Consider the following 21,132-nt stretch of genomic DNA (forward strand, 5'->3'; position numbering starts at 1 on the left):
CATCCGTATGGTCTCGGCCTGTTCCTTGGCATGGGGAGGTCTCCTCCTGAGAGAAAGTCCTCTTCGAGGGTCTTTCAATGCCACCTGTAGTAGCTCCTCTGGGGGCCAAGGGCTGGCAGAACTTCACATGATAAATATACCTTGTTTGATGTCCAGTAATAATGAGCTTGTTCCTAGGGTGAGTCACCTACACCTCGTTCAATCTTGCATCTTCTACACAGCCCCATAGCTCCAGAGACACACTCAACCATCCTGAACACTTATTCATTCAACAAACATTACCTGGATGACTGTCAACCCACTGACTCATGAGTTGGGAAGAAGTAAAATATTATTTAGTCGCTAGAAAGGCGCAGTCAGGTAACTTAATGTCACCAGACACGAGCTTCCTAAGCACCTATCCTCTGATCTTGAGAGAACTATATTCATGTGAACTCTGTTTAATTCATGAGGGCCATTCAGACTTCTATTTACAGTTTTAGTTAAAAGTCCTTGGGTCTTTACAAACCAGGACCGGCTTTTCTGATTGGGCTAACTCCTTGGCCAGTTAAAAGCACTGTGTGTCTTTAAAAGGGGGGCGGCCTCCTGTCAAACGGGCCCCAAAACATAGGCTGAAGGCTCATGGAGTCCCACCCACTTTCTGTGACGTCCCGCGTCCTGGCTTCTGATTGCGGGCTGCCGACGTCAATCGCGCCGAGTACGTCTTGCTGGAACACAGTGGAGGTCTGCGCTCCGGTCTTAGGGGCGGTCGGGTGTCTTCTGCGCTCGCCCCACACCCGCGAGGCCCGCGCCGCCCGACCCAACAGCGGAGCCGCCCAGCGCCTCCCGTGGCACTCGCTCGCTCCTTGCTGGGGCGGGACGTGGCCCTACGGCTCCGGACACTATGGTCAGTGGTCGCGGGACGGGGAGGGGGTGCAGCCGGGGTTCATGTGCGTGCGCGCGGTCGGGCGCGAGGCTCAGCCCTTTCCATCCTCGGGATGCTGAGCCCCGGGGTGTGCCGCGCTGTTCGATTGGGAACCTGCAGCTGGGAGATCCAGCCAGGACCGAGCCCTGCTTCCTCGTGTCCACTCCAGGTGGACCCTAGGAGCCTCCTCAAAGTCCCGAGGCATGTGTCTGGCCGGGGCTGGATGGAGCGCCTCCGGGGTTGCGGTCCCCACTCTTTGTTAAGTAGCACTCCTGTGGACAGCTTGCCCCCCAGCCATCGCGGACTTAGCCACTACAGACCGACTCTGCCCCACCAATCATTCCTATGGACAAGCGATCTGACCACCGGGGCAAGCCTTAGGGCCACTTGGATGTAAGCTCAGTCTCCTGATGGCAACAGGTCTGTGGAGTCAGAACCACATGAAGGGGCGGCCCCCGGGTGTAAGGAATGAGTTAGGGGTCCAGGCAAAGTGATCTAAAAGAACCTATCATCTGAGCAGAGCAGGCCCAGGAGACTCTGGGCTGGTCAAACCTGGTAAACCAAGGACATGGGCAGGTGGGAAACTGAGGCCAGACCGGGAGAAAATTGATAGGGATTGTGAGGGTGCCACAGTTAGGACTTGAACCCAAGCCTCTGGTCCAGTGTTCTGTTGCATCAGCCCAGCCTCTTAGTTGCCATGGGGGTCAGGCCTCCTACAGGGGATTGCCTATGGTGGCTGCCCATTTCAACTTCCAGCAAAGGGCTCTAGGGAGCTTGACTATTATATTAGTGCTACTGGTCAGCTTGGGATCACACTGCTCTGGGCTCAAGGGGCTCACCTGTTCTTTTTGTTTGGTTTGGTGATACTGGGTTTTGAATCCAGGGCTTCATGCATGTTAGATAAGGCTCGACTTCTGAACTACTTCCCAGTCCCTCTCTTGCAGTCTGGACTGCTTCAGTGACAGCTATGAGGACCCTGCTTCGTTTTGTTTGTTTTGGGGGGTGTGTGTGCTTGCCCCGTCATCCCATATTTGGGTCACTACTTTGGGATGTTGCAGGGAGAGGGTCTTGAGTGTCGATGGACAGCCAGGGCATCTTACAAGCCATCTTCCTGCTCAGGTGTGCCCGGAAATGAGGGGCGGGACTAGAAGCACTGGTTTTCTGCTTGTTCTTGGTACCCAAGCATTCACCGGCTCTGCTGCTCCTGGAAAGTGACCTGGGTGTTTCTGCATCATCTGCCAGGGAACAGAGCTATGGAAATGGCAGTTTTAGCCATGCAGGAGCTGGGGACCGCATGGCTTCTGGCCACCACTGGTGGTAGCGGGCAGTACAACAAGGGCAGCAGGTTTTAGGACCTCAGCTTCAATCCTTTACTGTGTAACTGGATCTGCCCTTAACCCAGGACACCAGCAGCTGGGACCCAATGCAACTCCCCTCTGGAGAGTTTAGGTGCCGTAGAGAAAGAGGTAATAGTTAAGACCTACAAATAAGGACATTTGTCTGGGAATCATGGGTGGGGGGGGGGCAGAACTAGCGACTGTTTACGTGCATTTGTTAGTATACATCTATTGTGTATTGTGTATTGTCAGATACCTTGCTACATACTGGGGTCCATGATTGATTTATTGTAATGTTGTTCAATGTTGGTTGAGGCTGCCTGGTGTGCATGGTGGATAGAAGAGGCTGCCTTGAGCTGAGCTTGAACGTAGGTCCTGGGCGGATGACATGAAGTCCTCAATAGTCAGAGCTGCAAATATCAAGGGGCTCATCCTCACTACAAGTGCTTTTTGCTCTTGGGGGAGGGGGGTAAGAGTGCGTGTCAAGCATAAGCATTGGAAGGAACCACAAGTTCCTGTTCACTTTCTTCTGTCATGCATTAAATAAGTCACACTGGCATCCTCAGCCTATGTTGAGGCAGTGGTAAGAAACACAGGATACCTGCCTTCTCCTGGCGTTCATGCCTGCGGGCCAGGTCACAGCCAATGACTTACTGGCATGGCCTGAAAGTCCACAGAGACCTTGGGAGCGTGGCACATTCTACTGGTGGGGAAAGCCAGGTGCTGGAGGCTGTCTGGGAGTATTCAGGAAGGATTGGGGAAAGAGTACATTCCAGATAACAGGGTGATTTGGCTTACAGGCCTTGGGATGTGGTCAGAAGTGGGCATTCTGGGATGAGCGAGCATCCGATTTAGATGCAGAGAGGCCTCAGGAGCCCAGGGTAGTGAGTCTGGGAAACTGGCTGGGTGAAGATTATTCTGTGCAGAGCTTTGCACGCTGGGCTGTGGAGTTTTGTTTGTCTGCACATGAGGGAACTGTACCATTTTTGATGAATATGAAATGGTTTCTGGCTCTCTCTCTGATGCTGGGTCGTGGGTGGCCAGCTGGAGTGAGAGGCAGGCTTGCTCATTCAGCGTGCTCACCAGGGCTGCTGCAGCCAAGTTCTCCAGTGAGATAGAGCTATAGGGACTTCTTTTCTGGTGAGTCCAGAGGCTGAAGGTGCAGAAAGGGCACACTCCTCATGACGGTGTTTGGGGAGGTTCTATCCCTGGCTTCCCCAAGCTTCCAGTGGTAGCTTGACTTGTGACATTGGAACTCACCTGCAGATGGTTCTCGCCCGTGCGTGTGTTTATGCTCCTCTTATAATAAGGAAATCAGTCATAGGCCTGGTGACCCACCCTGCTCCGTTGTGACCTCATGTTAACTAATTATATCAGTGACGACCATGTTCCAAAGTAAAGTTGCATTCTGAGGCCTGGAGCTGGGCCTCAGCAGTCCAGCTCGTAGCATTGGGATACGGTTTTAGAATACATCTCAACATTCCAGGAAGTGGAGATCTAGCAGTGACAGATGAGTTGGCATTTGGGTGGAGGGAGACGGTCCAGGTCAGCCAGTGAACCCACCTGTCAGGTCACATCCTGAACTAGTAAGACAAAGCCATAGGATGGTGGGGGGAGGCTTCTCTTCTGAGGTGGCATCTCCCAAGTCATGGAAAGAGGCAGAAGAACAGAGATCCAAAGACACCGAGGTAGAAGTGTGTGTCCTGTTTGAGGGACAGGCCAGCCACTGTGGCCGTAGCCCCAGATGGGAGGTTGTCAGAGATTGAGCAAGCAAGCCAGCAGAGGGCTTGAAGAGGTTTCACACTGCCCCGACACTGTCCTAGCCTGGGTGATTTATTAGGACCAGACATTTATTGGCTTCTCCTTCTGCACGTGGCTGGTTAGGCCATCATCAAGGTGCTGGCCTCTGATGGGGGCCCACATATCTTCCTGCTGTGTCATAACATGGTAGGAGGGCAGAGTGGACTAGAGAAAACTCCTCCCTGTGACGGCTGCATTAGCCCTTTCGTGACAGGGGGTCCCCAGACATAGTGACTTCTGAAAAACTGTCACATTGGCAGTTAAATTACAACTTGGTTTAGAGGGGACACTCAAACCTTAGATTTCCAACCATGCCCCAGCCCCATCTCCCGTTCTTCTCACATATAGGATGCATTTGCTCTATTCCCATAGTTCCCAGAGTCTCACCTTATTACAGCCCAACCCAAATGTCCAGAGGCTAGGGGCTGTGACAGGTGGGCCAAGCAGACGCAAAACCCAGGCCAGTGTCTTGATAGACCCTGCCAGCGCTGAGGGCCTGTCACCCAAGTGCCATGGCAGGCAGGCCTGAGATAGACATTTCCATCCCCAGAGTGGGAAGTCGGCCAGAAATAAGGAGTAAGTCATCATATGTGAGTCTAGCAACCACAAACCGAGTTAGGGCCTCTGATTCCAGGATAATCTTGACTCGTCTGTACTGACTCCATGCCACTCGGGTGGCTGTCGGAACTGCCGTCCCTGGGATTCTCTGGGTCAGCTTACCATAGCAGTATTCCATCCGCATGGCCTTCTCCTTCGTGGGCATCACCCTAGTGGGGACTCGGCCTGGATGCTCTGGGCCCCCACACTGTGCACCACATCTCAAGCTCTGACATTCTGCATGCCTCGGGGCCAACCCACGTGGAGTCTACCAAGGCCACAGCTTTGGCCACTGGGATAGCAGCCCTCCCGGTGCCCGGCCACAGCTGGTCACACAGGGGGTGTGCTGTCCTGAGACGTGGGGCACTGGAGAGAGTTCCTGGAAATGTGCCCTCTAGGCCTAGCCTGCCCCCAAGATCTCTTCTATGTTTGGGGGTGTCTTCTACCTCGTCTCCTTGAGGGACACCTAGTTCCCTTCTTGTCGTAATTTCTAATCTCTTCGGCGGGTGGCCAGCCCCTGGGTCACACCCTTGGTATGCAGATGGCATGTCACTCTTACAGTTGGGCTGTGAGATACATTCCATCTACATCATCTCTCTGCTCTAACACGCTAGAAGACGAAGTTACAAGAAGCCGCACCACCGTCCCGGTGATGCCACCTTAGGTTCTGCCACCCCACGTCCTTCCTAGTTCATCGTTCCTAAGTTCTGTTTTCCCATCCAGCCTTGGGGCAAGGACACCCCACAGCCAAGTTCTTTCCCACTTGAGGACATGGCCCCTCCTTCCAGCAGCCTCCAGGACTTCATTCCTCACCTGCACCGGAGGCTAAATCCTCACGGTCTTTTCTGTGCCAGTTGCCGCCAGCGTTCTCACACAAAGTCTTCCAAGGCTCTCGCTTTCCCTTCTGCTCTCCAGCTTGTCTTCCCCACACCAGAACCGCCCTCCACGCTCTGTTCCCAGCTGCGACGGCTTCTCCAGCATTCTCCTGGGAAGTGTCCCAGCCGTACCCACTCCTCTGTCCCGAAGCCTTCATGTCTTCAGGTATTTGTTGCGGCAGCTGCTGCTCCTGGCTCCTGGCTGTGTCTTAGTCTGGTCATGCTGCTGTAATGGGTTATTTCTGGGTGATATATACCAAAAATTCTTATCGGGCTCAGAACTTGAGAGGCTGGGACGTCCTAAGATGAGGTGCCAGCCTCAGGCCAGGAGACTCTTGCTTTCTTACCATGAGGGAAGGCAGCGCTTGGCAGAAGGGGGCTAGAGAAACCGAGTCAACACTGGATACAATCCATGATCGTGGTGTGAGTCCAATCCGTGAAGGCAGAACATTGATGTCATTGATACAATGACCTCAGCAGTTGAGCTTCAGCAGCGTGGAGGGAACGAACAGCTAAGCCTAGCAGAGAACATTGAGGAAAGGCCCTTCCTGTTAAGCAACCTGTGCTGGCTGCTCGTGGAGAAGGTGGGGCCAGTTAGGAGTGGAAGTGTGGCCACCGGGTAGAGTGTATTGCATCCTCCTTGTGGGACATAGGCTCTCAGGCCAGACTCAGGAACCGGTGGAGCAGGGTGAGACAGTGGAGGAGGGCTCCTGGATTTGGGGGTAGACTATCTCTGATTGAAGGGGTATCCTAGGGGCTAGAGAAAGCCCAGGGGGACAGATAAGGCTATGGAGTAATTACGGGGTAAATAAATTAGAAGAACTGCTTAGATGTCTGAGCAGTTGCCAGCTGTTTGAGGCTAGAGTCCTAGGGAGAGGTGAGGCAGGAGCTGAGATCAGGTGGGTGGCCACCGAAAGATGTTACATAAGTTCATGTTATCTGAGGGAGGCAGGGCCTGGCTTCAGGAGCACTGGAAATGGCTAGCAACTGAGATAAGGGGTTGGGGCCCCACAGAGAAGGGCCATGTAGTAAAGCCGAGAAATTGTCACCAAAGGTTAGTGTATCCTGTTTCCTAGCACCTGTTTCTGTATTCCCATGGCACGAGAAGCTCCCAAGCGTGACTCAAGGGGCTGAAGTGAGGCATCGCCCTTAGTTGTCAAGTGAGGTGCAGTGAGGTCACCAGCAGGGTCCTGACAAGAGGGAGGGGTGCAGGCCTCAGTAAGGGAGCCATGGGAAGGTGAGAGAGGCGTCTGTCATTCATCATGGAAGCCAGACAGTCGTTCACATGTGTGTGTGTGGAGGGTACAGACATGCCACAGAATGTGAGGAGGTCAGAGAGTCAGTTCTCTCCTTCCACCACAGGGATCCCAAGGATCAGACTCAGATAGCGCCCCCACCCACGGACCCCTGTCCTTTAGGAGCCGAGGAAGGCAGCCTGCGGAGCAGCAGAGTCCAGAAGCCCCAGGAGGCATGGCCTGTTCACAGCTCAGCTTTAGGCGGAGGAGGCGGGGCTACTCATTGCCACCTGCAAAGAAAGTAAAGCAATCATATTCTATAACACCACGGTTGTCCTCAGATGCTGGAGCAGGAATGAGTCCGGGGCTTCAGTGATCGTTGGCTTAACTCTCCCCATCAATAATGGGCTTCTGGACACTCCACAGGTGTAAAATATATGTGTGTGTGTGTATATATATATACATGTGTGTGTGTATATGGATGTGTGTGTTCATATATATTTATTCATCTATATATAGAGAGACTTTTTGGAATATGTGTGTATGCACATGTGTGTATATGTATATATATGTGTGTGTATGTATATGGGTGTGTATATATAGATGTGTGTGTTCATATATATTTATTCATCTATATATAGAGAGACTTTTTGGAATATGTGTGTATGCACATGTGTGTATATGTATATATATGTGTGTGTATGTATATGGGTGTGTATATATAGATGTGTGTGTTCATATATATATATTCATCTATAGAAAGAGTGAGAGACTTTTTTGGGTATATGTGTGTAATGTATGCCTATGTATGTGTTCAGGATGGCAGATTGAACCAACCTGTGTTCATGTGTGTGGAGGCCAGAGATTAATATCAGATGCCCTCCTATAATGCTTTCTTTTTACTTTTTTAACATGTGTATGTGTAGGCAGTACCTGCTTCCCAAGTATATGGGCACATGTGTACATGGATCGGCATGCATGTGTGTGTTCATGCCTGCGAATGCTGGAACTTGACACTGGTGGTTTCCTCAATCACTGTTCATTTAGGGAAGGTCTCTTGCTAACCCTGGAGTCAGCTTGCTCCAGGGACTCTGTTTCTGCTTCCTGTGTGCTGAGATTATAGGTAGCTGCCACGCTGCCCACGCTGCCCAGATTTGAAGTGGGCTCTGGGGATCGGAACTCCACCCCTCAGCCTTGTGTATCAAGTGCTTTGATCCCTAAGCCCTCTCCCCAACCCCTCTAGTTTTTGAGACAGGGTCTCTTTACTGAACCTGGAGCTCACTGACTTATTGGCCAGTCAGCAAACTCCAGAGATCTGAATACCCTTTCTGTTGCTGAGGTCACAGGTGCGTGACTTTTTGCATGGGTGCTGGGTCACAGAACTTATGCTGAAGCCTTAAGTTCATTCGTTACCTACTGAGTCACCTTCCCAGCCCCCCACGCAGGCATTTAAAGGCACATTTCTTCCAGTGCCCTGAGGACTCTAGGCCAGCAGGTAGGGCCCAGGGCGCAAGCCCGGGTGACTTCTGGCAAAGACTTGAGCCTTCCAGAGAGGTTGAGGCTCTGAACCTGCTGCTGGCAGGTGAGGCTGGAGTTTCCTGCTCTTCTGGGTGTTTTGAGGTCAGGCTGTGTGTTAAGTGATGGCTTGGGGGCCTGGTTGGTGAGTCAGTCCTTAAAGATGTCCAGGGGAGGGCGGCTGCCTGCTAGGTTGGGTGAGCGCTGCTGGGCCTGGGATGTGGGCATGCTCAGATGCGCTGACAGGATGGCTGGGGGCAGATGCCATCTGTAGGCAGAAGAGCGAGCTGAAGCCTGATGTTGAGCCGGTCAGTGAGACGCGCCTCACCTCTCCTGCTGAAACTGTTGGCAAGCGTGGGCGCTGCCTGGGCAGCTTAATTAATTGGCATCTATCTGCAAACCAGCAATTAAAGAGTCAGTGTCTTTCCTGTAGCCTGCTTAGGTCTGACAGGACAGTCGGGTGTGTCCTCTCTGTTTCCCTTTTCTCCATAACAACCTGGGATTCTTCAATTTGTTTAAAAGCAAACACGTTAATGTCAGCCAAGGTCAAAATCCGAGCATTGCTCCAGATTCCTGGACTAGTCAAATGATACTGCCCTTAAAATTTTCACAGAGCTGAGGCTTGGCTCACCCAGGAATGCTGGTGGGTTTGGGTGGAGACTTGGGTCATTCTGAAGGTGTTTTCGGGACTTAAAGTCCCATGGTGGGAACCTGCTTGTCCCTAGGGTGCCCATGTATACACTTGGGAGTACTAGAAACCAACCCAAGGCCCATCTTCCTTCTTTCCTTCCTTCCTTCCTTCCTTCCTTCCTTCCTTCCTTCCTTCCTTCCTTCCTTCTTCCCTCCCTCCCTCCCTCTCTTCTCTCCCTCCTTCCCGAGACAGTCTCACAGTGTACCCTATGCTAGCCTTAATTTCACCATCCCCCTGCCTCAGCCTCCTGGATACTAGGATTACAGGCAGGTGCCACCATACCCAGCCATGACTAGTTTTTAAATAGTATTGAGTAAAGTTTAAAAAAAAACCATAATATCTGTAGTATATGTGTAAATATATATTTTAAATCTATTTTTTAAAAATAGAAATATACATCATCTGTAGTCTGATTCGTAAAGATAGGAAGTAGAGGCATGATGGGGAGATGGGGAATACTTAAGGCCGTAGAACTGTGTATATGAAAATGGCTAAAATGGTATGTTTCATGTTATGTACATTTTGCCACCATACTCTTTAAAGACACATACATTTCACATACATAGCAAGTAGACCTTAGAGGGTTGGGGAATGAGTGAGGGACGGGGTTGGGGGACACAACAGAGATTAGGGACACATGAGATAAACTTGGGGAAAAATTCCTCCCACTGAGGCTGAGGCTGACAAGGGCGCAGCTCAACAGTGCACAACTAGACCCTTCTCGGTGTCTAGTTATTACTGTGACTACTGCAAAGAGCTGGTGTGAATTTGCCAATGGCAGTGAGTTTACCTAATACACCAGGCAAATCCAGGCCCTGGAAAGCCTTCCCGGGTGTCCTGCCTCTTCCCCTCAGGATTCCTCTTCGAGAGGATGAACGGAGTCCCTTTTCCTCTCCTCCACGGAGGCCTTCTCAGAAGCTGCCTAGTAAACATGGCTGACTGGGCATCCTTCTGTGGTCCCTAGACCCCTGATGCAGTTATTCACTTCTGACTTTTGTCTGGGCCAGATTTGACTGCAAGTTCATTAAATACAGTCGGGGCACTCTGCTCTGTGGTCGTCCAGAAAGCCCCATGCACCATTTTAAGTCAGCCATCTGACATAAAACTACTTTTATAAACAGTCATGGAGCAATTAGCAAGATAGGAATAAGTTAGCAAAGGAGCAAGAAGGAGTTTGGTTGAGTGGAACATGTGGCCACTTGCCAGCAGCCTGTGGGTCACCTTGCCATGTATACAAGGTGTGAAGAGGGCCATTCAGACTGATACCTCCCCATGGAGATTTGCCTCTTCAGCACAGGGTGAGCGGAATTAACTGCACACCGGCAATTGTGTGTTACACAAATGATGCCGTTCTTCCGTGATTTAGAAGATGATTGAGAATTATGTATATCTAAGTTATGGTTATATTCCCACGAAGTCAACAAAGTTAGCTCCACCTAAGGTTTTGAAAACTTGTGAATGAAATGGAGCCCTTGGAAGCTGCAAACCAGACGTCTCTAGGTCTTTGAAAGGGAGACCAGGAACAGGAAAGGAGGAACATGAGGAAGAAGCTGGCATCTTTGGGCACAGGTAGATGGCTCGAAGGAGAGGCTGACTCACCCCTGTGGTGGTAGGATTTGCTTTCTTGTTTAACTTTTTGTTTTGCAGAGCTAGGGATGAACGCAGGACCTTGCTTGCATCTGTGCCAGGCAAGTGCTCCACTGTTGAGCTACACCCTCAGCCTGCTGTTACCTTTTAGTAGCTGTGCCTAGTGTCACTTAGGAACTGTTCCTCACTACCCTGCAGTGAGATTACAGACTGGAAAGGCTCTTGGAGATGCTGAACTCCCATCAGCAACTTCGGGAGGACAGTGTCTCTGGGGCCTGCAGAAGTGAAAGGTTGGACCCAGCCTCTGGGTAAGACGACCCAACACTGCCCTGGACAGGACATTTCTTTGTGGTCTGGCAGATGAGTCCTTTGAGCTCTGGAGTCCGGGCTGTGCCAGCCTAGCATTTTGGTGTGTTTGAACTTCACACAGACCTGAATTAATCATCTCCAACTCAAACCACCTGACCTTGACAGTGTCACGGGTATAATAATGGCCACCTTGCAAGAGTGTTGTGATAATTGAGATAATGGGGACATACAAGCTTCTGTTCCAGTGCCCAGGAATGGCACCTGTCACCATTTCCCACATTTTTAGGGATGAGGGTAGCAGTAGATCCTCAAACCATCCTCCTTATGTTGGCTTTCAACCTCTGGTCTACAGGATGACTGCTTAGACATTGCATCAGCGTCTCTGCTCTTTTTATCCCAAACCAGACCTTTCCCAAAAGCCCCAGCAGACTTTTTTTTATGGGCCTAGAATATGCAAGTTTGGGTCATCTAGCTAGTCAGCTTGTCCCAAGGATCCCCTGTACCAACCTCCTGAGATCCAGGATTAGAGGCCAGTTGTTCATTTAGCTTGTATGTATTCTGGGGATCTGAACTCTGGTCCTCCTACTTACAAGGCCAGTGTTTTATCTACCGAGACACAGCCTCAGCCATAGAACCCTTATTTTAAGCTGGAAACTCTTTATGTGGGTCAAACAAAACTTTAAAGAACAATTCTAATGTGTGTGCGCACACACAAACGCGAGTGTACATGCATTGGTATAAGTATACACCACTGGCAGAAGTCCGAGGACAACTTTTGAGCATTGGTGCTATCCTTCTGCCATGTGGGCTCCTGGGTTCAGTCTCTAGTGGTCAGCAGTCTGAGCCATCTCTCCAGCCCAAGCACCTTTTATTCCACTCTGTCGAGAATACCATTCCTGGGTGGCTGGTGGCCAGAGTGTAGGCTGAGCCCCAACCCCTGAGCACTCTCACCCCAGCCCTAGTGACAAAGCACAGGTGGGGACGGGACTGCTGCCCCTAGATTCATGGCATCCTCTGCCCTGTCTCCACCCTGCTTGCCGAGTCCTTCCAGGGCTAAGAGACCCTGGCTCCCCATGGGTACATGCTCAGGTTTGGTTCTGGCCTTGGCTCCGAGCTGGGCAGCACTAGTAGGCAGTATGGGAAGATGTCCCGCTTGCCCCTGCCCTTGTGTGAACTCGGGTCATTAGCCATTCCCTAGCACACACCCTGCACTGCTGCATGGGGTCACCTCAAGCGAACTTTGACCCCGTGATATTACTGGCTTTTGTGTAGGGATGGGAATAGCCCTTTGTTGGCAGCATGTGAAACCAAGCTGACACAGGATGCAAGTTCAGGAAGTGGGGGGAAGGAAATGGGAGTAAAAGAATGAATAAGTGAATGAATGAATGAATGAATGAATGAGGTGGGAACATACTCCAGCATAGGTTTATTAAATCTGAGATATTAAATGTTATGAAATGAATGTTAGCAAATTATGAGGTCAGTTCTTTATAGCCAGGATACTTCATGATGGTGCCAGTCCTGATTGTTCTTGCCCTGGGACCAGGACAAATCCAGGCAGGTCCCTAGGATGCTGGTCACATGATCACACATTCCTTCCAAGGAGAGGGGGCATGTTCTGGGTTGTGTAACTGGTCATTCAGAGAACGGCAGTTCCAAGAGCCCCTTGGGTGTCTTTGAAGCCAGCTTAGAAATGGTTCTTTCTCTTTCAGAGTGAAACATCTTTCAACCTAATATCAGAGAAATGTGACATTCTATCCATTCTTCGGGATCATCCTGAAAACAGGATTTACCAGAGGAAAATCCAGGTGAGGCAGAGCGTGGAGAGACCAAGAGCCTAAACAAAGAGGGTGGAGATCGCCAGTAAAGAAGGGGACAGCTTTTGGAAGGCACGGAGTTTGGGCCAAGTTCCTGGGCAACCTGAAATGCTCTTAGACCATTCTGACATTGAGTATTTACCTCAGAGAGAGATCCTTTTCTTGTGGGAAAATCATACGTTTTAAAGCTAAGTGCTTGCTCTAAGTGCTGGGTTTACTTGCGTGAGACTTTTTTATGATTCTGTGTGGCAAGCATGTTATCCCCACCTGACAACTAAGGAGACTGAGGTGTGGCCACATAGCTCCTGAACTGCCCAGCAGGGCTGATCTCATCACTGCTCTACTAGGGGACCTCTCAGGATAGTGACATCTCAGGGAGGCTGCAGGGTCACTCCAGAACCAGAGAGGATGGAGAGCGAGGCCCCCACTCCGTGGTGCACATGGCAGATGGGCTTGGTCTTTGACAACATTGCTATGCAGTCTTCCGGACTCCTTCTATGGACCTTGCAGATACAGCACGGTGCTGGGGGCTTCTCTTACTTGGAGAGACTCCTGGGGCAGGAAGCAGTCAGCAGCTCAGGGTGACACTGGTGTCCTGAGGTCTGCATATGACCACAGGAAGCACTTCCAGCAGGACTCAGGGTTGAGGACAGTCTGCTCTGTGTTCCCTTAGCCTCCCAGAGACTGAGAAGAGGGACACTGGCCCTGATCAGCCTGCTTCAAATGCTTCAGATAAGCCCTATGCCTTCTAGTTGCTGGGGCTTCCCAGTCCCTTTAAACCAGGCAGCAGTTGCAAAACCCCGACTACTGTCCCACAAGACAGAGAGGGGGCTCTAGGCCATTTCAGAGACATGCTGGGAGTAGGCCAAAGGAATGGGTGGTGTGCCACTCCGGACATGGCTGAGAGACATTTACAGGACTGCTGAGGCCTTGTAGTGTTCCCAGCCCCCTGCCACACACCATATTCAGCTGCCAGCTTCCTCTAGGCAGCCTTTCCTGACTATTGGAAGTCTGGCGTGGATGTCTCGAACCCAGGGCACCCCAGCTCTTGTCCTCATCATCTGTCACCACCACCTAACTCTGTCACTTTCCCTGATGAAGGCTGCCTAGTGCCAGGAGCTGACTGACATCCTTAGGGACTCACATCCTAGTCAGTGTATTTGTGAATCTGTGGGATGGATGAGGGTGGGGGGCCCTGAACGGAGGGAGCGAGGGCCAGGCCAGTGGCTGACCCACGCCAATGCCATTGCTGCTGCTGAGGTTCGTGTGTCCTCTTCTCCCCTTAGGAACTCAGCAAAAGATTTACCTCAATCCGAAAGACCAAAGGAGACGGGAACTGCTTCTACAGGGCCTTGGGCTATTCCTACCTGGAGTCTTTGCTGGGCAAGGGCAGAGAGATCCTCAAGTGAGTGAAACCTGTACACTCCTCCGCTTCTCTGTGCTGCATCTCACCAGGCTGTAGCAGGGGGTGCTGGGAAATGCCTGTGCTGGTGTTGATGGCAGCCTGGAGGCTGAGTATAACTTGTCTGGTAATTCGCTCAGCACTGCCTGAAGGCATGGCTCAACAATGCTGGTGGGCACTTGATATTTGTTGAAGGAAGGAAGGAAGAAAGAGAGGGAGGGAGGGAGGGAGAGAGGGAGGGAGGGAGGGAGGGAGGGAGGGAGGGAGGGAGGGAGGGAGGGAGGGAGGGAGGGAGGGGAAAAAAGAAAAACATGTGGAGGCACACAGTAAGATCCTGTTTCAAATACCAACAAGAGGAGGAGGAAGAGGAAGGAGGAAAGAAGAGAAAGAATAAAGGAAACTTGTCCGAGAAGGAAGAAGAGAAAAAAGGAGGAAGCTTGGCCCTTGGCCTTGGTCACGTTCTTGTGTGTGACAGTGAAGGCACATGGCCTTCTCTTTACTTCACTCCACTGCTGGGCAGCCACGTTTACCTAGCCGTCTTGCTGGCCCTATATCCCGATAGCAAGTACAGCCCAGTGCCAGGCTGCTCCAGAGGGTAATGAAGAGCAGTAGCGAGGACAGACTCCTCACTGTGACCCTGTGCATCAGTGTGGGAACAGAAGCCATGGGGCTGGGGTTAGGGGCAGTGTGGCCTGACCTGATTGGGAGCACGCTGGTGTTAGGACTGGTTTGATCCACCCCATGTGAGTAGCCAGAGCAGAGGTCTGAGGGAGGGAAGTGCATGCTGGGGTCCACGGAGTTCTCACCTCCCTTATGCAACAGTCCCCAGCCACCTAGAAGCACAGTGAGGACTGAAGAGGAAACTGAGTGTTGAGTGTCCTTTGATTTTTAAAATTAGATTTATTCGAGCCGGGCAGTGGTGGTGCACGCCTTTAATCCCAGCACTCGGGAGGCAGAGGCAGGCGGATCTCTGTGAGTTCGAGATCAGCCTGGTCTACAAGAGCTAGTTCCAGGACAGGCTCCAAAACCACAGAGAAACCCTGTCTCGAAAAACAAAAAACAAAATTAGATTTATTCATCTTATCATGTGTGTGTTTTGCCTGCACGTGTGTGTGTGTCCCACATGTGTCTTTGGTGCCAGAAAAGGTCAGAGGACGTGGAACTGGAGTTTTGGTTATGAACTTGTACTGGCACTCAAACCAGGATGTCCGCAAGAGTGTGATCCTAAGCCGGGCGGTGGTGGCGCACACCTTTAATCCCAGCACCTTTAATCGGGAGGCAGAGGCAGGCAGATCTCTGGGAGTTCGAGGCCAGCCTGGTCTACAAGAGCTAGTTCTGGGACAGGCACCAAAGCTAGAGAAACCCTGTCTCGAAAAACAAAAACAAAAAACAAACAAACAAAAAAAACGTGTTCCTAACTCTTAGCCATCTCCCCAGCCCCACTCTAGGTTTTTAGAATGCTTTATTTCCTTGTATCTTTACACCATTTGGGGCTTAGTACGGGGTGCTAGTTCTCGGACAGTTCATTAGCTTAAGGGAGGGGGAGAGAAGGGAAAGATCTGGACAGGACCAGGCGGACGAAGAGTCGTCACAGGGACCACAGGGATAGGGAGCCTTTGAAAGGGAATTGCCGTATCTGGGGAGTATGCTGTGATTGCCTCAATTTCTTCATCTGAGAACCGGAGTCAGCCTCAGCAGGGAAGGCAGCGGGCCAGCATGGCTATGAGGAGCTCTTTGGAAACAACGCACGGCACCTCTGTGAGGCTGGTGTGGACTGGGCAGTTCCCCATCACAGCAACAGCCTGTGTTCCCATGACCATCAGGTAAACCTCAGGTCTCCTCCCCTCTAGGTTTAAAGAGCGTGTGCTACAGACTCCAAATGACCTCCTGGCTGCCGGCTTTGAGGAACACAAGTTCAGAAACCCCTTTAATGCCGTGAGTTCACCTGAGCCATACTGGCTGGGGACCAAGGCCTCCCACATGGGCAGAGCAGGCAGGCTGGAGGGCTTCGGCCCACCCACAGCTGTGCAGCTTTTTTTAGTCCTCCCACCTGGGCCAGGGGCAGGGCAGTCATGTACTGTCTGTGGGGATATGTGGGTCCAGGGGACCTCGGTTTGGAGGATGGCCAGCCTCCTGCCATTCTGAAAGGATGGTGGAAGGAGACTCATGACAGACCCCTAGATATGACTCTGGCTTTAACTTTTGCAGTCTCACTTGCAATCTCTGAGGGGGGCCCATAGGGTGTGGGGGGCAGGTGCCTGCTAGGGTCTACTCTGATGGTGGCAGCGTGAAGTTTTACAGTGTGGTCGAGCTGGTAGAGAAGGACAGCTCAGTGTCCAGCCTGCTGAAGGTGTTCAACGACCAGAGCTCCTCGGACCAGATCGTGCAGTTCCTGCGCCTGCTCACATCAGCCTTCATCAGGAACCGAGCTGACTTCTTCCGGCATTTCATAGACGAGGAGATGGACATCAAAGACTTCTGCACTCACGTAGGTCCCTAGCATTCTCCTCGGGGACGTAACCCTAGCCTGGGCTTTGTCTGCCTGTCTCACACATCCCAGGACCACTATTTCTGCCCAGAGGAACGTCCTTGTGATGCCAACTAGTGAAGTTAGTACATGGAGACCTTGTTGTGAGTGGCCTGAGCCACTTGAGCAAGCCACTTGCAGTCCCAGGGAATCTTAGGACTTGGGACGGCTCTGCTGATAAACTGCAGGGTTGCAGCTCCTGCCACATTAGCCCAAAGACGGGCTTTCATTTGGATGCATTTATCTGAAGATGTATTTATATGTAAACCGTGGGCAATTTTCATTAAGGCCCTCTGGAATTTTTTAATTAGGAGGTACTGGGCTCTAAGTTAGATGGCGACTACCTATAGGCACAAGAGCAGCAGCCCTCTTTGGGGTGCCTGGCACCATCTCTGCCTCTCTATTGTCTCTGTAGCATCAGGACTCACCCACAGGTTCTGGCCTCTGCAAGTGCTTGTACTTAGAAGCCTTTGGTGGCAAGGTCCTTTTAGTTCTAAGTTTCGATGCTAGCCTGAAAGATTCCTCCACTTTTGCACAATCCTTAAGGGTCTGAAATAAAAATGGTTCTGGTTCCTTTTCTGCAAGCCCAGTGTCCTATGGCTGTGTTGCTTCCGTGACAGGCGGGTGTCAGCACCTGTGCCCTCCTGTGCTTGAGAAGAGCACCCGCCCCGCCCTGCAGCACAGGTGGCCATGATCCTGAAAGCCAGGGCTGCACTCACCCCCCCCCCCCGCCCGCCTCCCTAACTGTCTAATTTTGGCCATGCAGGAAGTGGAGCCCATGGCCATGGAGTGTGACCACGTCCAGATCACAGCTCTGTCGCAGGCACTGAACATCGCTCTGCAGGTGGAGTATGTGGACGAGATGGACACCGCTCTGAACCACCACGTGTTCCCCGAGGCTGCCATACCTTCCGTTTATCTGCTCTATAAAACATCCCACTACAACATTCTGTATGCAGCTGAAAAACACTGATTTTAGGCCATGCCGGAGCCTGTCATCTAATGGACTGCATTCTAAATGGAACCTTCTGACTTGGCGATTTTTTAATTGATTTAGACAACTAGGAAATGTACAGCCTTTTGGGTAAAGCCACTGAACTGAGACTTGTGCCCACTATGGACTGTCATGACTTAATAGGAATTTTAGTATTTATTTTGATAGATAATGTAATGCCTGCTAACTCTGGACCGGAAAGCCAGGAACCCTGTCTATGTATCCGTTTACTGTAAGAACCTCGTTGGACCTATTTATTTATCGGAAAGAGGTTCCTGGCAGTGTTGATGTGATGGTGTGTGAAAATGGGGATATATGGTTAGTCCTCACCAGGGGCAGTGGCCCTCATAGGGAAGAAAAGCTCAGTTTGGCTGCCACATTCAGGTGACTTACCGGACCTATGAACCTGTGTTGGGTGGGTAATGGTAGACAACTGTCTGAATGTGTAGTTCATTCATGGTGGCTTGTTTTCCCATGCATGAGAGACAGAAAGAGGGAGAGAGAGAGAGGGAGAGAGAGAGAGAGAGGAGAGAGAGACCTTTTTATACCAAAGTCCAGAAAAGGACTTTAGCCTTCAGCATGAAGCTCAGATTGTGAGGTCCTTCTACCTCAGGACCAGAACTCCTGACTTTGGGGGACAGGCCCTTCAGGGTTCTACCTTCAATGCCACCTGGATAAGGCTTGACAAAGATAAAGGCCTGTACCCGAGTCAGTGTGTTCATGTCTGGGCCCGGGGAGCTGCAGCTGCCCATCATCCCCAGTAAATTCTAGAAGCGCCTAGGTAAGTCAGCTGGGTAGGGTGTGGCCATGGAAACAACGGCAGCGCAAGGCTCCTCAGTTTCCCTGGCCTGGCTCTGGAGGCAGCGAGGCAGGAAACAACAGACAAGCCATTGGTGGCAAGGGCGTTTCCGGTGCTGGCAGCAGCCTCTTCCTCTGCATGTGCCCCTTAATAGCCCCCTTTACTCATTTGCTGCCTCAAGACCTTCAGCAGTGCCCCTGAGGACACTGTGGGAAAGTCAGCCTCCAGCTGGGCTGAGGCACTAGCTAGCCATGCCTTCTGTAGGACAGCCATGGAACCACCCACTGGTACCCTTCCTTGGGTGCAAAGCTCCCCCCCCCCCCCATGTTTCATTCTGCAGGGATTGAGGCTGCTGGTGAGGGTCTGCAACAGTCTGCACACAAGACCAGAAGGATCCTGAGTCTTACACAAATCTTGGATCTATCTTTTGCTTGGTGTAAGTCAAAAGGACCCAGGTGTCTGGGCAGTGTGGGAACCAAGGCCAACATTTAGATCCAAGGGCTCCAGCTAAGTGAGTCTGTCACTGGCACAGGAGTGTAAATCTGGCCTTCGCCTTTTGATTTGTTAAGTGTCCTGCCCTGATCTGGGTATGAGCGTTGGGGTCTATGACAAGTACCCCAGAAGAGCAGGGGCCCATTTCCGTGTCTTTCTTCAGCCAGACTATTCTTCACTTCCCAGCTGAATGGTCTGAACACAGGATGCCTGCCTGGACTGCTCCAGCGAGTTCAGATGAGTCTAAGAACAGGGCAATGGGGAGACTAGAGAACATGCTAAAACCTGGTTGCCCACAGCAGTTCCTAACTAGGCTACAGCAACAGGTCATGCCAGCATACCTACTTTCTGAATGACTCCTGCACCCCTACGGCCACCTCTTTCTAGACAAAACACTGGAAGCACAGGCACTGTAAGAGGTCATCTTTGCAAATGCTTGTGCGTCCCTCACTTTCCCAGAGGCAACAACTAGTAGAGGCAATAACAGAGCAGTGTGCCTGCTCTGGCTGTCTTCCTACAATAGGAGAAACTGCTAGGCTCAGCTGCCTAAGTGCAATTCTCAACTGTGCGACCTTGCCCGAGCCATTTCACCGCTGAGCTCTGGAAGCAGAGAAGCATGCCTCAGAAGTGAGTGGCTTCCCAAAGTATGAGCCATAGGGGAGCAGTGCAACAGGTCTGAGCCGAGTATACAGCTAACCTGGGACAGCGGAGCTTGGGGTTCAGGGAGTGCCCAAGGCCAAGCCCTTCAGCTTCCTTTAGATGAAAACTTCATTCGTAGCATTAAAACAATTTCTATCTTTCAGACTGGCTTCTTAATGTTAGATACTAGTTACATAATGAACACCACCATCTTCCCACAGGCCACTGGTGAGTAGACCACACTGGAGGGATGTGGACACAGATGGGCTTGGAACACTGGCCCTATCTTATCAAGGGTGTGCGAGTGGGGCCCAAGCCTGCTTATCAACTCCACAGACATCTCACCACATCATTTGGAAAGTGGAGGCTCCTAGGCCATCTCTTGATGTTTGCTTTGTCCCCCCAGCCAGGTCAGTAGACAGTGGGGTTACGGGAAGGGCACCTACCTGGAGGTGTTGCTGTGTCTCTAACATCAGAACAGTAGAACTCACTCAGACAGAAGATGACCCAGGTTACCAACATCTCATCCAGTTGTTGGGTGGATAGCTAAATCTTAACCACTAAAGGTTCACTTTCTCAACTACAGAAAAAAAGGGTATTAAGATACGCCATGATCTCAGACTACCAAATGAGAATTTAAATCAATAAGTATCTAATAGCTATGACTAGTACAGTCCTATAATCCTTGCTTGTGAAGATGCTGGGGCAAGCGGGTTCCCAGTTCATGGCTTGCCTAGACAATGAGACGATCCAAACTAAGAAGTAGTCAGCAGAAGGCTCAATGGATACAAGCACTCACCATCCAAGCCTAACAACCTGAGCAAGATCCCCAGAACCAATTATCTCATGGGTGAGCAGCCCCCATCGTATATAAATATCTATGGTTCAGATAATCCAGTACTTGCATAGCACATGAGGCCCTGGGCTCAATCTCTCTCTATTAAATGTTCAGGGGTTAAAAGGTATCTTAATGCCAGGCAATCAGTCAACAGTGACATCAGAATCTGAGTTTAGGCTCAAGGCTAAAAGGGAGTCCCCATGGCTACCTCTCAACCTTGCTACGAGATAAAGGAGACGTGTTTCTTACATATTAGGATATTTAGGCATGCCTGTGTACTAAAATCCAGACTCCTCAAGCCAAACATCTGAACCATGCCTGTGAACATCTGTCTCAACGTCCAGGCTGTGCTGTGCTTCTAACAGGTCAGCCAGACTGACCAGGGGCTGGGCAGCAGGCGTCACTGTTCTACAGTGTATTTACACTAGGCCATGATGCCAGCTCAACTATGGCCAGCACTGTGAGGCAAGCAGCCCAGAGCACTGAGTTCCTCATAAAGAACACATAATACACCAGGAATGACACATGACAATTCAGGCCGAGTCGTCTGTTTTACAAAAAGTCTAAGACAAAGACAATCCATGGAATCGTGACCAGGAGCTTGGGCCAGATCCCGTGGTCTCTCTTGACCCTACAGATTAGTGACTGATACCCTTATGAGCTGAGGGCGGTCCAAGGACAGCAAGTTCTTCCCTGTCCACCTTCCAGGGTGGCTTAGATAAGACAGCAGAGAGTAGACACAGAAAAGGAGCTGGTATTAAACTACTATGGAAA

General features: G+C 51.1%; 1 protein-coding gene across 2 annotated transcripts; it reads left to right on the plus strand.

The window, feature by feature from the left end:
- Nucleotides 1–700: 700 nt before the first annotated feature.
- On the plus strand, nt 701–21,114 carry Otub2 (OTU deubiquitinase, ubiquitin aldehyde binding 2). Of its 2 annotated transcripts, none has more exons than XM_050151509.1 (6): nt 701–886; nt 12,563–12,658; nt 13,954–14,072; nt 15,920–16,004; nt 16,363–16,557; nt 17,363–21,114. In XM_050151509.1, exons 1-6 carry the CDS (start codon nt 884–886, stop codon nt 17,567–17,569), a joined length of 705 nt encoding a protein of 234 aa, XP_050007466.1. In that variant the 5' UTR covers nt 701–883; the 3' UTR covers nt 17,570–21,114. The 2 variants fall into 2 exon arrangements, with proteins under 2 accessions (XP_050007466.1, XP_050007467.1); XM_050151510.1 differs by lacking the exon at nt 701–886 and adding an exon at nt 5,371–5,679.
- Nucleotides 21,115–21,132: the final 18 nt, after the last annotated feature.

This window comes from Alexandromys fortis, unplaced genomic scaffold (genome assembly GCF_014885135.2).
Source record: "Alexandromys fortis isolate MF-2015 unplaced genomic scaffold, M_Fortis_MF-2015_v1.1 scaffold_63, whole genome shotgun sequence".
Lineage (NCBI taxonomy): Eukaryota > Metazoa > Chordata > Mammalia > Rodentia > Cricetidae > Alexandromys > Alexandromys fortis.

What these genes read in the sequence shown, in the direction of transcription:
- Otub2 (XM_050151510.1), top strand. Translation starts at nt 5,410, where the DNA reads ATGGCCCCTCCTTCCAGCAGCCTCCAGGACTTCATTCCTCACCTGCAC. An exon ending in TCAGAAACCCCTTTAATGCC is followed by an intron (nt 16,005 to 16,362) that starts GTGAGTTCACCT and finishes GGCAGCGTGAAG; the next exon opens with TTTTACAGTGTGGTCGAGCT. An exon ending in TCAAAGACTTCTGCACTCAC is followed by an intron (nt 16,558 to 17,362) that starts GTAGGTCCCTAG and finishes TTGGCCATGCAG; the next exon opens with GAAGTGGAGCCCATGGCCAT.